General features: G+C 39.6%; 1 protein-coding gene across 2 annotated transcripts in view; it reads right to left on the bottom strand.

The window, feature by feature from the left end:
- The window catches only part of LOC107670267 (neprilysin), a 49389-nt gene that overhangs the window by 5137 nt on the left and 26501 nt on the right, over nt 1-17751 (bottom strand). For both annotated transcript variants that reach the window (XM_016462812.1, XM_016462813.1), the window contains 9 exons: nt 15430-15510; nt 15086-15181; nt 14872-14990; nt 14517-14582; nt 12867-13001; nt 11367-11468; nt 10217-10353; nt 7571-7664; nt 7359-7487 (listed from right to left, as the gene is read on the bottom strand). In XM_016462812.1, coding sequence (XP_016318298.1) covers nt 7359-7487; nt 7571-7664; nt 10217-10353; nt 11367-11468; nt 12867-13001; nt 14517-14582; nt 14872-14990; nt 15086-15181; nt 15430-15510 — 959 coding nt within the window. The remainder of the gene's footprint in view (nt 1-7358; nt 7488-7570; nt 7665-10216; nt 10354-11366; nt 11469-12866; nt 13002-14516; nt 14583-14871; nt 14991-15085; nt 15182-15429; nt 15511-17751) is intronic.

Genomic DNA, 17751 nt, shown 5'->3' with positions numbered 1-17751 from the left:
CCTTCGTGGGAGCGGTGGGGAAGCAAATATATCTTAACTTTTCTAAAAAAAGAAAGAAAGAAAAGAAAAAGGACCATTTTGTGCTCTTTATCACCCATTTAAAACCAATGACCTGTGCATAAATACCAAAACTTTATCTATTTTGTTTATGTTTGACAACGATAAAGTTATGGAAAGTTGGATAAAGAATCAGCTATCTGTAATGTATTTTCACACACTGCATGATGGATTTGTTTTAACTGGAACTTACAAGACATCTTGTTCTCTCATTTATAAAACTGGCAGACTGAGACCACTGACCACTTCACTGAATGTTCTCATTACTTTTTGATAGACTCCTGGACAGATAGACCGTGTTGGATAAGACTAATTATTGGCATATGACTTTGTGTGCATATCTGTAACATTATCCTGGTGACCTCAAACCCACTGGCAGGACATTCATGTGAGGAATGATTTGTGGGTGGGCCTTGCAGGGGTCACCTGATCATGGACAAGTAAACACAAACTGAAATCCACGCACATGTATTACATGCTGGAGCGCTGTAAAGCAAGTGTTGCAAACCCAGTATCTTAAAGGACCCACGCCCAATTTATGCTCAACATTAAGTTTTGTTAATTATCTCCACTTGGCTACATTCTCCCCTGCTAAATGTCTTGTCCTCAATGATCTAATACATATTTTTTTACTTCTTTAACGGCCTCCCTAAAGAACACACTCCCCAAGCTTGTCAACACTTGTGAAAAGACTTCAGGACTGAGTGAGACTGCATTACATGCAGACCTAGGTTCATTGAAAGGGTTTGAGTGCACACCCGCATTTGCTCTTTTTGTTCTCCTAGGGGTTGGTACAGGCTTCTTCGACATGGGTTCTTCCACTCTGAGATCAGCACTGGAGTCAAGCATAAATTGCTCGGGTACAGTATCCCGTGGTTCAGTATCCTCTAGAATCAATTCGGGCTGATCTGCAAGCACTTCACCTTCTTCCAAAGAGCTTCCAATCTCCTTTGTCTCTTGCAGACTAGGGTAGGTAACTTCTTCTAGCACAACAAAATCAGGATTAGACTGAACTTCAACTTGCTCGGACTCTGCTATTCTCTCTTGTTGTGTTTTAGGAAGATGGTTCTCAGTGGATTCTGGCTCAGAAGCAGAAGTGACACAGGGTCGCAAGTCAGCTCGATGAAGTCTTTTGATAGGACCACCCTCAAGGGGCTCAACGGTATATGTAGTACCTTGCACATCTAGAACTTTGTATACCGTAGGACCCCATGAATCCTGTATCTTGTTCCTACCCAAAGGTCGGTGACGCAGATACACTTGTTGATCAACATTGATAATGGGACAATAAACCCTGTCATTCAAAGGGGCCAACCTCTCAGCAGCCTTGTGTTCAGCATATTTTCTTGCCTGTTCGTGAACCTCTCTCAATCTCTCCTGATGAACCACTAACCAGTCTTGCTTTCTGTCTACAGGTTGCTTGTGACCCAGCAGGGCATCAACTTGAAGGTGTGGATGGACTCCAAACAGTAAGAAGTATGGTGAGTATCCCGTGGTCGCATGTGGCGTGACATTGTAGGCATAAACCAACTCCACTAGGTGTTCCGGCCACCGCCTCTTCTTTTCAGGGGGAAGTGTGCGCAGCAGATCATGGAGCGTTCGATTAAAGCGCTCACACTGAGCGTTACCCTGAGGCCGGTAGGGTGTAGTGCGGGTTTTCTTTACCCCATACATTTTGCACAGCTCAGCAACGACTTCACTCTCAAAATTTCTTCCCTGGTCAGAATGCAATCTTTCAGGTACGCCGTATTTCATGAACCATTCCCTTAACAAGATTTTGGCGGTAGTGTCAGGTGGACCTCGAATTTTCAGATTCGAGTCCTTTCAAACCCTGAATTAATTCATAATAATTAATTCCCTTATAAGAATTAATTAGTTAAATTCCTTACAGCACAACAGTGCGTACACCAGTATGTCATCAAGATACACTAGCATGATTTGAAAAATTAGATCACCCATTGTAGTCTGCATAAGACGTTGAAACGTTGATGGCCCATTACAAACCCCAAAAGGCATTCGGCAGTACTCAAATCCCAAAAGGAGTTGTAAAGGCCGTCTTATGTCTGTCACGCTCATGACTAACTTCCTTGTACTGAGTGGGTGGGATACGCCTGTAAGGCTGTGTCACTGGGACATCATCAGTTACATGGATCTCATGTTGCACCTTATCGGTGAAACCAATGTCTTCATCCTCGAAAGCGAACACATCAGAAAACTGCATTAACAGCTCACTCAGCTCTGCTTGCTGCTCAAGGGTACCACCGATATGGAGCTTGCTGAGGAACTCCTTCGAGCTGTTCTCCAATACCTGATCGCTTTTGGTGTTAACAGTGATTTCCTCAATATCAGCTACGCTGGAACTTAACCTCACATGTCTCATTTAATTTCAAACTCTCAACGTGAGTTACAGTCCCAAGCCTGGTGCGGGCCCGCAACCAGATGTCTTCTGGGGAAAGATTCACCACCTGCACGGGAAACAACGGTTTCCCCGCGGCTACCAGACAGGGAACAACAATCAATCCACCTGGTAACGGTACATTCAAGGGCTCTAGCAGGTAGTCAGATGAGCCATCACGTGACATATGTTTTGTGCTTTTAGCCATCACCGTCGCAACTGAGGAAGCAGGTATGTGTACCATGTCTTTTCCAGCTAAACGAACGGCTGTCCTCTTCTCTTGGCTACTGGCATTGTGCAGTTGTTGAAATACCTCCCTCCAATTAGACTGCAATTTCCCACCAAGGGTGGTGTCAAACTCTGCATGTACTAGTTGTCTGCATCTGCTGATAATGTTCATGCCAATTAGCGCTGGTACAAGAGGGGAGTTCAGTGTGTCTCTGACTACGAGGAAACCGCATTCAGGAAGGGCAACAACCATGGTGTCAACTTTCAACTCAAGGTAACCGAGATAAGGTATGTCCAAACCACTGGCAGCAGTTATCTTCAGCCAGCCGGCTGTTGAGAGCATATCTTCATCCTCACCAAACAGGTGTTCCCTGAAGAACCTCTCAGAAATAGTGCTGACTTGGCTCCCTGTATCCAGCAGACAAGCGGCACTCACCCCATTTATTTTGAGATTAGCAACAGGACATTTTCCCACAGCACGTTCTAGTAGTCTATCACGACTAGTATCCACACTAGTTGAGCCAATCGACTGCCCTCGCATTGCCTGGCTCACAGCAACCAAGGGTGGGCGTTTCCCTGGGGTCCAGAGCCAGTAGCTTGCTTGGTAGCAGCCTGTTTGTTTCTTCTCACGCACCTCTTAGCAATGTGTCCCACACCATTACACCGGAAACAAATTGGCTGCCCATCATCTGTAAACCTTGGCTGTACCTTTGGGTTGCGCTGGGTTACAGGCTCTGACTTGATGCACTGTGTGGTGAGTTTCTCCACAGCTTGAGTTAGCTCTCCTATAGCCCTTCCTTGTTCTGCTACGATTTTCAAAACTTCTTCAAGACTAACTGTTTTTGTTTCAGGTGCAACAGCAGCACACTGGGCTTCAACTGTCTCAGACACAACACTTCGATTGCTGATTACTTTTGGGACACGAGGCTTGTGATCTTCTAAAGACCACATGAGAGCTTCATCTCGCACTTCAATAAGTGTTGACTCTGGCTTGTCTCTAACCAGCTTCCGAAGGTCTCTCCTAAGGCTAGCGTCTCTAATGCCCTCAATGAATTGGTCTCGAATGGCCATACTCTCATTTGCCATTGCATTTGGTGATTGTTTCTGGATGGAATTCAGAATCTGGGACAGTGCATGTGAGTAGGTACGAATATCCTCCCCTTCCATTTGTTTACGGCTATAGAAGGTTTGCAATAACTGAGATACACTGCGCTTTTCTCTGAAAGCTGCTCTCAGATATTCAAAAATGTCACATGGGTGTTTTGGATCATTCCCCATTCGCATTCTGACCTCCTCTAAAGCTGCCCCCTTTAGAAGTGAGAGGACAAAGTCTAACTGGTCCTCTGTAGTCTGACTTCTAGCAGGTATCACCCTCTCTACTTCTTCAATAAACTCGTCAACATCTCTCCCATCTTTGTTAAAATCACCACTGAACGGTTGTATGTGACGTTCTCTCGGTACATAAATATATGACCTGGTTGGCTCTCTGTTCAAGTTAGTAATTGTTGCCATAGTCTCCTCATGCTTTCTATTAAGTTCTTGAATTTCTTCGTGCATGTCATGCCTATTACTACTTGCACCATGTTCATCCCCATACTCATCACCCTGTAAAACCTGAGCCTCATCTGATTGTGACATTTTATAAAATTTTCTTCAGTTTAACAAAATGAAAACAGTTGTTTTGGTCAAAAATAGTCTCTGAATCAGTTCGAAATCGTTTTAAAGTCAAAGGATATGTTCTCAACTGTTCATAGAATACTTCCGTCTTCCCTTTCAGACAGTCACTTGATAGGTGTCTCCTCAGAAAGCACGCTGCAGACCTCAGTGGATAAGGCACTCTCTTCTTCCCTTCACCTAGCAGTATTGTCACCTCACCAGGTCACCTCCAGCTGGCCGACGTCTGTTCGCTGGACAACTGCACCCAGGAAGTTAGCCTCCACTCCGTTTTCCACTGGCACCTATCTTCACCTCTACCGTATTTCAAAATGAATAAAAAAATAAATAACCTTTAGGCTCCTTACAGTCAGATACCCCACTCCTGGTACCAAAATGTGGCCTATGGATTCTAAAGAAGCAGCACAGGATACACAAAATATCTTCTAGGGGCTTTATTCTGACGGCTGTCTCTCAGAAGGACAGCGATCGATGGGAGTAAATACAGATAAAAAAATAATGAATAAAATAATGTAAATGTTACGTCTCTGTTGTGCTTATTTGACAAAACAAGAGATTAAGCACTGATTTCAAAATCTGATAAATTCAGTACAAGAAGGGTCACAACCATACAAATTCAGTGTTCAGATATCGGAAGATTCAGTCTCTCTGAATTGCACTAGAATGAAATTAAATGGAATAAAATAAAATTAAATTAAATTAAATACGGTAGAGGCTAATATTTGAATAAAAGGAAAACAGTACATTAGCCTACTTTTGAACCCCACAGTTTTCATGAAAATACATGTTGAGTACAAAAACAATCTTTCAATACATTCTAATCATTTTATCAAGGTATGAAATGTTTTAAGAACACTCATAACTGTTTTTTAACATACATATTCCAATGTAACAGATTCAACTACAACCAGGCAAATGCACTGGGCTTTAAAGAAGAATTAAAACTTCATTAACATTCATTGTACATACCCAGTCCTTGCACGTGTCCCAAAACGTGATCAAACCCGATCCACCTCACACATGCAATCCATAAATGTCCTTAAAAACGATCCGTGAAACATTTATTATTAACATACTATGCTCACATACACATGTTATGAAAGTCGTTCACCACTTCTGTAAAAATGTACATTTACCTCGCCAATATTCAGAATAATGGCACCAAACCCAGAGCACTAGTTTGCGTTTGCTGCTCTGCTCATACTGAAATTCACGCACATGTATTACATGCTGGAGCGCTGTAAAGCAAGTGTTGCAAACCCAGTATCTTAAAGGACCCACGCCCAATTTATGCTCAACATTAAGTTTAGTTAATTATCTCCCCTTGGCTACATATATATTTTAAAAGCTGATAAAATAAACAAAAAGTGAAATAAACAAATAACTTTTCAATTTTGTTTGATAATGATTTCTATTTTTTTTTTTAACTAGGTTGACCCATAGTTTTAAGTTTTATCAAATGTTAGTGTACTTGTTTACCAATGATAAGTCACTGAGGAGCAAATGAGATGAAATATATGTAAAATATGAGGCAATAGATGAGGCAAAAATAAATATCAGTTGTGAGCAGAATATTTATATTGATTATAATTTCCAGTCAAGTTGTCATATTTACTATTACTTAGGTTACAAATGTGTATTTAGGCTACAAATATTGTAAAAAAAACAAACAAAAAAAAAACAGTATGCCATTTTATTCTAAAATGTTTAAAATGTCATTTCCACAGAACCCGTTAAACACACATAGATCGAGATGCGATGGAATTATGTCAGGGTTTCGTAAAAATGTATGCATGTATGTCTGCTTTTCGACAATGTTAGTAGAAAAATTTAATTAGTGAGTGTGAATTTTTTACATTTTCCTATTTCCAGAGGCCATATTTGAAGAAACAACCGCGCACACACTGTGCTGTCGGGTACATGTGTTGGGCCTGAGGCCAAGAGAGTCCAGTGATTAATGGAGTGTTAGATAGTGTGTTCTATGGCAGGTGGTAATGGTGCACTGCTCAGCTGTTCTTGCATGCATAAGAGAAAATGGATCCAATTCAAATCATCCCACAGGACTCAAGAGCAGTGTTGGGGGTAACGCATTACAAGTAATGCGAGTTACGTAATCAGATTACTTTTTTAAAGTAACTAGTAAAGTAACTCATTACTTTTTAATTTAGAAGGAAATATCTGAGTTACTTTTTCAAATAAGTAACTCCAGTTTCTTTGTTTCCCATGTATTGACCGACAGCTCTTGTGTTGCCATGTTGAGAGAAATCGGGAGTAAATGCAGAGGCATTGTGTGCGCTGTGTGAACATGATGTTACTGCAGTTCTAGACTAAATGTGAACATGCATTTACTCATCTCACCTGCACAAAAACAGATTCAGTGTTCCTCAAAATCAATAAAAACAGTCACATGCAAGCTCAGAATATTATACAAACCAGCAATAATTAAATATGTTAAATAAAACAAATATAATTTATGTATTTAATCTCATTTTATTAACCAATGTCTTTGCTACTGACCTTTGATGATCCAATTCAACCATACTAATAAGCAAAAATTACACATTTGTGTTTTATTTTTGTTATTGCTGAATAGCGTTGAACTTTCTTCTCCTGCATCATATTCTTCATGTGATTTGTTTGAGCTGTGCCCTCTACTGTACAGACGTGAATTTACATTTCCTTCAGCCCGAGGCGTATTCATTCTACTTTTGTTATGAAAGGGCTTTTACATTTGTAAAAGGACTTTTTTATATTAAAAACAATCAGGCAAGCCCTGCCCAGATTTAAAAAGTAACTTAAAAGTAACGTAACACATTACTTTCCATAAAAAGTAACTAAGTAACGTAATTAGTTACTTTTTTAGGGAGTAACGCAATATTGTAATGCATTACTTTTAAAAGTAACTTTCCCCAACTGCTCAAGAGTATGTACAAACACACACAAGCACATTTTCAAGAACCATTATAGGACCAATACAGGCATATACTGTACACATACAGCTCACCATGTCTTTGCTATCTCCTGCAAAGGCTTCATCCACATACAGTCTCCCCACAGCATTCTCCATGTTGTTGTTCACATAGATGGCACACTGTCTCCATACTGCTGGTTCAGAGGTGGTCCCATAGATAGCCTGAGAGGGGTGGTAGCAAGATTATAAATGTGTATAAAAGTATGCCTGTAATTCACAGTTTGAATGTTTTCTTTGCTCCTTACCTTTCTGAATGCTTTCCTGGTCTCCCTGTATGTCCTACTCAAACCAACCACCAGATTCATAACGAAACGCCATACAACGTAGTTCTGAATGTCCCTGCACATACAATCACAGAGTGATTTATACTGTATGTACAGTCACGTGGAGAAAAAAATAAGTACATTCCATGGAAACAGCTTTTTTGACATATTTTGACAAGCAAACATTTGACCCTTTTTGAAATTTATACACATTAACAAATGGCACTTTAAATTGACATTTTGTAGAACTTTTCCCAATTTAAATTCAGCTTAAAAACATATCAGTGACATGGAAAAATAAAGTACATCCTTATATTTATCACACTTAGACTCAGGTGCCAGTCAAGACTGGGTGTCAGTGATTAAAACCTGCTTAGGGAGTGCAGGAGGAATATGTCTTATTTAAATCTCTCATATGTCATATGTAGTGTCTGGTGTTCCCTTTGCCATTGAGTTGTGTGGTGTCATCATGCCACAATTTAAATATTTTTGCAAGGCCTTCAGAAAAAAAAGGTTGTGGATTCCTATGAGTCTGGCAAGGGATTTAAAAATATTGCCACATTATTTTAAATACATCATTATAGTGAAAATCATCTACAAGTTGCTCACATATTAAAAGTAGGAATCTTTTGTAACAATTTCAGAAGTTTGGGATCAGTTTTTGGAAAGAATTTAATACTTTTATTCAGCAAGGATATGTTAAATTGATAAAAAGTGATAGTAAAGGCTTACATTGTTACAAAATATTTTTATTTTTAATAAATGCTGTTATTTTTAACTTTTTATTCATCATAATGTATCACAGGTTCCAAACAAATATTAAGCAGCTGTTTCCAACATTGATAATAAGCAAACATATTAATGATTTCTTAACAGCTGTAGTAATGGCTAATGAAAATTCAGCTTTGTCACCACAGGAATACATTATATTTTAAAGTATATTAAAAGAGAAAATCATATTTTAAATTGTAATAATATTTCACAATGTATTTTTTCTTACTGTATTTTGATCAATCTTTTGAAAGGTAGTGTATATATTACGTAATGATCTTTTAAACATGACATAATGTTTGTTAATGACAAGGAATTTTTAATTTGCACTTTTTTTAAATTAATGTGCACTCATAATCTTTTATCAAAAATATTAATACCCCCTCCCCCTCGCAATGCAATGACATCTCTGATGATGTGTACCAGCGCAGGCTGGGCAATAGGGTTTTCCAATAGCAAAATGAGTTTCAAAACCTCCCCTCAAGCAACGTGTCACAAAACTTTTTTTTCTGTGTAATTGAAATGAGCTAAATAAACAAGATTTTTTAACATTTTGTAACACTTTTATTGTGTTAACTCTACTCATACTTAACATTGGAGGTTACTTAATTAATTTGTGTTAAAACTACATGAATCGTGAAATGGGCAGTGGATCTGTAGTTCTCAGCATGTTTTGCAAGGGACTGCATTAGAAGAGTAAATTTAGGAATTAAGTGTTATTTTATGTGTTTTTCAGTAAAGGGAAAGACATGTTTAATGTTCAGTTATGTTGGACATTTATAGGATGTTTTTGAATTCAAGAAAGTCCTTTTAAGACATGTTAGTATTTAATGTTCAGTTAATGTTCAGTTGTGTTGGACATTTATAGGACTTTCTTTAAAGTTTTTGAATTTTGTGCTTACCATTATGCAGAAAAGTGTCAACTGTGCTCAGGCTGTGGGCACTCAGCGAGTAATAGCTATTGTCAGTAATGACACCAGTCTTTCCTTATTTGTTCATTATATACATTTTGTATAATGAAGAACAAAACTGCTTGTGTAAACATGAGAAAATTAATTAAACTTAAGTAAAGTAATAAAGATTTGGTCCTACATAAGAAAGTTTACATAAGTTAAACATAATACACTAGTTGGTTTAGGTCAAATTAATTCAAACGGTGTTGACCCAAGTAAACAGATTTATTTTGAATGAACGTTTACATGTTAGTATAGGGACCAATTCTCACTATTAACTAGTTGCTTATTAGCATGCCTATTATTAACATATTGGCTGTTTATTGGTACTTTTAAAGCACATATTCTGCATGACCATATTCTACATCCGTAATCCCAATACCTAAACTTAACAACTACCTTACTAACTATTAATAAGCAGCAAATTAGGAGTTTATTGAGGCAAAAGTCGCAGTTAATGGTTTGTTAATAGTTAGAATTGGACCTTAAATTAAAGTGTGACAAATTAACTAAATGAAATTGCGTGTAAAAACTTTCCTCAATTAAATTAAGTAAAGCTAATTGTTTGTTTGTTTGTTTTTTTTGTTTTTGTTTTGTATGAAACGACTGCAGCGATTAGCAAACAACCTCATGATGGACAAAATCAAGTCCCGGTCTATATTCTTTCTTGTTCAAGAAGTGGTGTTTAAGTTAAGGGCATTTCATTCTGGGATACAGCATCTCACACGGTGTATTCTATACATTTTGAAAAGGTGGTAGGCCATATATTCCATGTATACAGAAAATGCAAATACCATATGCATATTGTACACTAGAAAAATAATACTAGAAGTATGGTAGTGTTCAATAACTACATTAATAACACATTCTAAAGCACTAGACAGAAGACTGCATGTGAAACTACCTCTTTGTGTACTTGGCAAGGACAGGGTTGAGCCTCTTAAAATAGTTTGGGGCATACACAATAACCTCCTCACTGTCTGTAATGGGAAAGCCAACTGTGTCCATGATTTTATTAGTGAAGAGTGTCCAGTTGAACACCTGGATAGGAGCATTGCAGAACAAAATGAAAATCCATAATTTCATTGCAGATAATAATATTGTTCAATAAAGAAAAATGTATAGGCTGTCAGACTCTGGTCCGTGTTTTATGTGTGTTTTGCTCCTCATGTGCCTTTCTGTGTTTCCTTATTTGGTCATTTTCCTGTCCTTGTTTAGTTTAATTATGATTCCGTTCAGCTGTGTTCTTTTAATAACCCTTGTATTTAAGTTCCTACCTGTTCAGTTTCCCTTTTGTCTGGTCTACTCGTTACGTTATATATTATATATATATAAATGTGTTCAAAATAATACATCTGTACATATGATTAAATATTAAGAGAAAATTAAATATAAAATAAAATGGAAATCTAAACCTAAATTACTCTAAATGTAGTGATTTGGTTGATGGGCTATGCAAATTAGTAATGAACAGTATCAACCACTGTATAAAGTATAAAATATTATATATTTTTTAAGTGAATTTGCAAGTAAATTGGGTAACAATAAATAAGCTAACAATAAATAAGTTAACAAACTATTAATTTATAGTTAATTCATAGTTTATAAACTGAAGCTAATACATTAATAGACTACAAATAGTGAGTTCATTTATCACTGTAAATAACACAATATTGTTTAATTAGCTCGAAGTAAAGGAATTGTTAATTGATAGTAATGAGTGAATTGTTCTCACTTTTAGATTAGGTCATGGAAAATGTCATTAATGTTGGTTTAACTATAAACTAATGGTGTGCAAATGATTTGTAAGTACTTTATTAGTGTATACTTATCGTTACGTGGATGTGTTTCCTACTGTCTCCAGTGTTGATGTACCCTGTGTCTCATGGATTAAAGACTGTTTACGTATATTCCTCGTCTCCTCGCTCCTTAGTTCCTGTTATCCTCATGTGTGTGTCGTGACATAGGCTACATATTTTAGGTAACATGTTAGGAATTAAAGTGTATTGTGAAGCATTGCAGTTGCATGAGAGGTTATGCTGTTTTTTGTTTACCCTGGAATCAAACTCCAGAGTGAAGTTGTTGTTCAGGGTCTCCAGAGGCATCTTGTTGTAAAGTAGAACCGGGTTGTTTCTGTCCTCTGGTGTGTCTGTCGCCTGTTAATACAAGTAGAGCATGAAATTGCAAAAAGGGTGACAGTGTTTCATAGGATGTAAGAAGGAGATTTAAGAGCTTTTTGTCCAGTTATTTCAGTTCCTTCACTTCATACGCACAGCAGCCCAATACCCTAATACTGTAAGTATTCTTTTTGAAATGTTTGAAATGAAATTGCCTCTAGAGAATCTAGAACATTATCTTGCTGTGCACAGTCCTCTAAACCAAACCCCAATTGCACAAATGCAGATTTTTACTGAGTATGAGAATGTAACTGTATTATTAGTGTGTCAAGAGGAAGGTCTCAAAAGCAGTGTGGGTCTGACTCGAGCTCCAACACAAATTACTAGGCCTGTAATCCATACTGTGTAAACTAAACAGGAATGACCTCACAATCATAAAAGTAAAAAAAAAAATCACCAGGAACAGGGAAAACATGGCAGAGAGTTGAGCAGTGCCACTCTAGCAAATAGTTTCAGTGTGGAGCACAAACACATCATATGGGTTAAACAAAGAAACATACTGTTTCTTGGCTAATGAATGTACAATAAAGTTTCAAGTAACTCCCAATAGATTATAAGCTAACAATAAATAAGTTAACAAACTATTAATTTATAGTTAATTCATAGTTTATAAACTGAAGCTAATACATTAATAGACTACAAATAGTGAGTTCATTTATCACTGTAAATAACACAATATTGTTTAATTAGCTCGAAGTAAAGGAATTGTTAATTGATAGTAATGAGTGAATTGTTCTCACTTTTAGATTAGGTCATGGAAAATGTCATTAATGTTGGTTTAACTATAAACTAATGGTGTGCAAATGATTTGTAAGTACTTTATTAGTGTATACTTATTATAAAGTGTTACTGTAAATTGCACAACATACCTTAATATTCACTAAAACAGAAACATTAAAGCAGCATTATGTAACTTTTGGCGCTCTAGCGGTTAATAAACAGAACTAAACACACATCCCGTGGAAGAACATTCCAACCGGAGCTACTTCTCTAAGTTTATGTCTATGGCGATTCACGCAGGTATGTGTTTCTCCGCAGCGATGACGACCCGACCAGGCTACAATAGTCCAAATATAAGTACTTATTATAAGTGTACCATAGTGATTCGGAATAAGACAAAAACGCGATTTGGAAGATGAATTCATGATGTACTCGCTCATTATATACATTTGGCTAATTTTGAACACAGAAAAAGTTACATAGTGCTGCTTTAAGTAGTTGCAACATACATTACTGAACATCTGGTGATATTCAAATGCTGCAGTTACTCAATAGGTTGAAAGGTGTTGATTGCTGCAATGACTCAGTTCTGATAAGACACCAGTAGATTTTGTCAGAGTGGATGTTGTTTTAATTGTAGAAGCTTTACATTCTTACATTAGCTATTTCCTTTTCCATCATCATCACCCGGGCAGCCTCTTGCCTGATATTAGTGTCATTGACCTCCAGACCCCGGTCAGTTCGGATAAGCTTTGCCAAGTCAGTCATGAAGTTCTCATATGTCACACAGGCCTGAGAAAAAAACACATTGAAAACACATGAGTGCTAAATTCAATACCTGTTAGCGTGCATATTTTCTTCATTCATTTACGATAGCACCCAGATCCTGGCTTTCCAGTCGTTTAGGAATCATTTGTGCACTCTGTGAGTAATTATTCAAGCTAATTCCATCTTTCCTCTCATCCTCTGTTTTCCTGCAAAAAGTTACATAATCATCACTGATCATCTTCAAACTGGAAATAAAAGACAAGATCTTGGTCCAAGTGTTTCCATCTGTTTGTCCCTTTCTAACTTTCTTTATTGCCTTTTTTTGTATTGAATTAACCAGGCCTGGAACATAATAAAGGCAAATAGCACTAATAATAATAATTAATAATAATTCCTTACATTTATATAGCGCTTTTCTGGGCACTCAAAGCGCTTTACATAGAAGGGGGGAATCTCCTCATCCACCACCAGTGTGCAGCATCCACCTGGATGATGCGACGGCAGCCATATTGCACCAGAACGCCCACCACACACCAGCTTATGGGTGGAGAGGACACAGAGTGATGAAGCCAATCAGCAGATATGGGGATGGTTAGGAGGCCATGATGGTCAGAAGCCAGTGGGCGAATTTGGCCAGGATGCCGGGGTTACACCCCTACTCTTTTTCGAAGGACATACTGGGATTTTTAATGACCACAGAGAGTCAGGACCTCGGTTTAACGTCTCATCCGAAAGAGGGTGCTTTTTGTCAGTATAGTGTCCCCATCACTATACAGGGGCGTTAGGACCCACACAGACCACAGGGTGAGCACCCCCTGCTGGCCTCACTAACACCTCTTCCAGCAGCAACCTAGTTTTCCCAGGAGGTCTCCCATTCAGGTACAAATACATCTGACCTGAAAAACGATCAGTTGATGATCACTCTAGATAGTCTGAACACTCCAGTCCAAGAGTGACTGTTCAAAAGAAATGATATGCTAATTGATTAGCTATTTTTAATTGAGTAGACTGTTGGATCTTTTAGGAAATACTTCTAACTTGTGTGATCTGGGCAAATCCAATGTGAAGCCGGAGGCAAAACCTGTTAGCATGCATATTTTCTTCATTCATTTACGATAGCACCCAGATCCTGGCTTTCCAGTCGTTTAGGAATCATTTGTGCACTCTGTGAGAAATTTATCATGTTCTGAGACTGATGCCGCAATCTCATTTCAATTCATGCAGGAAGAATTCCAGATATAAAAAAGGCCATGGGTTGTATTATCTGTAACTCCTACATTTTGTAAATTTAATAAAAAAAGGGCTTTTTGTTGGATAAATAAAGTGAGAAAGAACATGTTGAAGAGAGAGACAGACAGCTAGAGACCCTACTTGTCCACTGGTTAGACCAGCCTGAACCAGCATGAAAATTCATTCTGGTCTAAGCTGGTATATTTATCAGGGAGGAGAGAGGTGAAGGGGAAAAAGAGAGAGGGAGATAGAAGCACAAGGATAAGTTTGACAAAATCCACCTGTTTTTGTTTAACAGGCTATTCTTACCTCCTCATATGGCCCCGTGCACACATAGTAGTCTCTTGAGGAGAGGCCAAGTCTTGGCTGATCAAACTGACACAGAGGATAAAACCAAGAGACAATCAGCCTTTCATTCTTAATAGAAAACCCAATGCATGCACATGCAGTGCCGCCCCAATAAAACTGTATCAGTTACTCCAATTAAAAACATAACAGAACAATAAACAAGGATACTGTTTTTTTAAAAGCAATTATGCGATTTTAAGTCTTTGGCTTGAAAGACCCCTTTTTTCTTTGGAGAAGTGTTTTAAACTAAAGTGAAAATGCATTTGTGTTTGTATGCAAAAGAGAAAAAAGGTAGTCTGTTGTTGCGCACACCTACATGAATGATGTGCGCATTGGAGTCTCTGTCATCTGTACCAATAAAAAAGCTAATTAGGACTTGCTTTCCATATTTCTCATTCAGTTTGGCTATGGCATCTTCCGCTCTCCAATTCATTCCTGTAGAGGAGATTAGAGAGGAGAAATTGGGATACAACGTACCTATGAGGTAATTGGGCTCATGCATAAAAACTTACGGAGAAATCTTCTCCTACCGTAGTTGGTGTCCCAATCATCTGTTGCTATAGGCCACTCAAAGACATCTGGCAGCATTGTAAGCAGAGGCATCCCACCTCTCTGTTCAATGAGGCCTGTCAGGAAAATATTGAAGTAATGCAGGGTTATTTAAGCAGCCAGTGAATACTGAAGTTGTTGAAATTGAATTTGTTTGTTGAGAATCTCTGCATGCTTGGCAGCTCATTTGAAGACCAGCATAATGATTTGATAAAGACAGCTTCCACGGACTGTCGTCACAGCATCTTTCTGACAATTTATGAAGATATAGTATTAAACCTGAGCTATATTGCCAGAAGTCTTCAATCAATTGATTTATACTCACTCTCATTAGTGCAGGACCTGTAGAGGACTTTGGCTTTGGTCAGTGAGCTACTGCTTCCACTCTCATCTCTCTCCAGCACTCCTATAGTAAAAGAATATTAAGTATCATTGCATTTGTTGGACAGTATTGGATTTGGGATTTTTAAAATGTCCGTTTTGCAGTTTTAGCAAATTAGCTCAAAAGGGAATCATATTTATAAGTAATTATAACTGGTTATAATTAATTATGAATATTTAGATCAGATCTTAGAATTAACTGTAGCAGAATCAATATTACAATTATTTGTAATTGTAATTGTAATAGACATGCATCTGTAATTGCATCTGTAATTTAGTTATAACAAGGGACGAGGGAAAGTTTACAATGCCTAAACCTGATAGAACATCTTGATTGCATTCAAATGCTACAAGAGTGACTAAAAATCGTTCCAAATGAAAACCTCATGCATCATGCTTTTGTGTCTACTTTGCTTCTGTCTTCCAGACTTCTAAGTGGCCCAGCTGTTGCTTTAAATCTCTTATATCCTGTTTGCAGTACTTGTGTTCAGATTTTGCTTTAATTAGTGCTTGGGTCCCAGTGTTTCCTGTGAAAGGGCACAGATCATGTGTGAGTGATTGGATTAGAGACCGCCTGGTGGCCATGTGGCACGAACCCCTACAGCTTCAAAACTCTGTCAGTTCATCTCAGTCACTCTTTTTCTCCATCCATCTGACATGTGACGATTACTTGCTTTGTTTCACTTACATTATATGTAGACCAAATTTACAGACAAAATACTTGTTTCAAAAAGTCTGGTAACACTTTATTGTAAGAGTCCAGAATTATGCATTAGTTAAGCATGAACGCACTAGTAATTAATGATTAACTTAACATTGTCAGGATCATGGACCTGTTTTGTTATGTTTTGCCGCTGTTTCTGTTCCTGTGTTCCCTTTTTTGGTCATGTTCCTGTCCTCGTTTAGTTAATTAGTCATTCTGTGCACCTGTGTTAAGTAATTATTCCTTGTATTTAAGTTCCCGTTTGTTCAGTCTTCCTTTGTCGGATCTACTTGTTGTGAACGTCTTCCTTGTGCTCTGTGTCTCCCTGTTGGTTTATTAAAGACTCTCGTTTTGTGAAATCTCCACGTCTCCTCGTTCCTCCCGTAAGCAAAGTGTGACAGAAGACCCGACCGAATACAGTTACCTCCGTGTGTTCCCTCCGTTTTTGTTTCCATTGTTTCTATGGATCCCCTCTCCCATCCAGAATACCACCTCCTCCAGCTGGAGCAGGGGGAGAGATCGCTCTAGGGCCATACCAGACTGTTCCTGGTCATCGCTGCTCTAACCAGCTACCCGGACGACGTGCTCTGTGCATTCTACGACGCCAGTTTGAACATCTCGTGCAGAGCGCTGTTGTGGAGTGGACACTGACGAGAAATGGATCTCCGTTCCCCGCCTGTTCCCAGGAGAATCTCGCCAGTTCCACTCCCGACCCAGTGCCCAGCCCACCATCTCCCCACTGTCCCCAATGCCCGAGCCCACCTCTGACGGAGAGCCGGAGCCCGCCGCGACCGACGACCCATCGCCGTACGGAGCGACAGAGCTGAGGATCGCCACGGAGCCGGAGCACACCGCGACTGAGGGTGAGCTGTGTATGGCGCGGCGACTGTGCCACACCGAAGAGGAGAGGGCTCCCGTTACTAAGTTCTGGCCTGAAAGCCCGCAGGCTTACAAATGCTCACCCTCCCACCCGCTCCTACCTCCTCCTCCGCTGTCATCTGGCAGCCCCTCTGCTCACCTTCAGCCCACCATCTATGCGGTGCGAGCTCTGTGGGACTGTTCTTCTCCGCCGTGGCCCGGCAGTCCACTAGCTCCGCCGGGCTCCCTTGTCCCTCCGGCTCCGCCTTGGTCTGGCGTCGACCATTCTGCGCCTCGGGACTCCACTCCTCTGGCTTCGCCTCATTCCTCCGGCTCCATCAGGCTCCTTCATCCACTCGGCTCCTCCTCAGTCCTCTGTTGCTCCGGCTCCACCGCGGCCTCCCGGATCCACGCCTCCGCATCAGTCGCTGGCACCATCTGCTCCGCTTAGGACCTCCGGATCCTCCCTGTCGCCCTGGCTCATCGGCTCTCCATCTCCGCCTCGGGCTCCTCCACCACCTGCTCCGCCGCCGTCGGTCAGCCCCCTGGAGTCGTCAGCTCTTCCTCCACCATGGCTCCTCCCTCCGTCAGCTCCATTGCGGGTCGCCATCATGGCTGTGGCCTGGGTCCCACCTAGCTCCGCCTGCTCCGAGTCCCTCCTGTTTCCTCCCTGGCTCCTCCCTCCGTCATCTCCACCACGGACAC

The sequence above is a fragment of the Sinocyclocheilus anshuiensis genome, unplaced genomic scaffold (genome assembly GCF_001515605.1).
Source record: "Sinocyclocheilus anshuiensis isolate Anshui unplaced genomic scaffold, SAMN03320099.WGS_v1.1 scaffold1017, whole genome shotgun sequence".
Lineage (NCBI taxonomy): Eukaryota > Metazoa > Chordata > Actinopteri > Cypriniformes > Cyprinidae > Sinocyclocheilus > Sinocyclocheilus anshuiensis.
The sequence above is the reverse complement of the archived record's forward strand: the minus strand, read 5'-3'. Positions and strand labels throughout refer to the sequence as shown.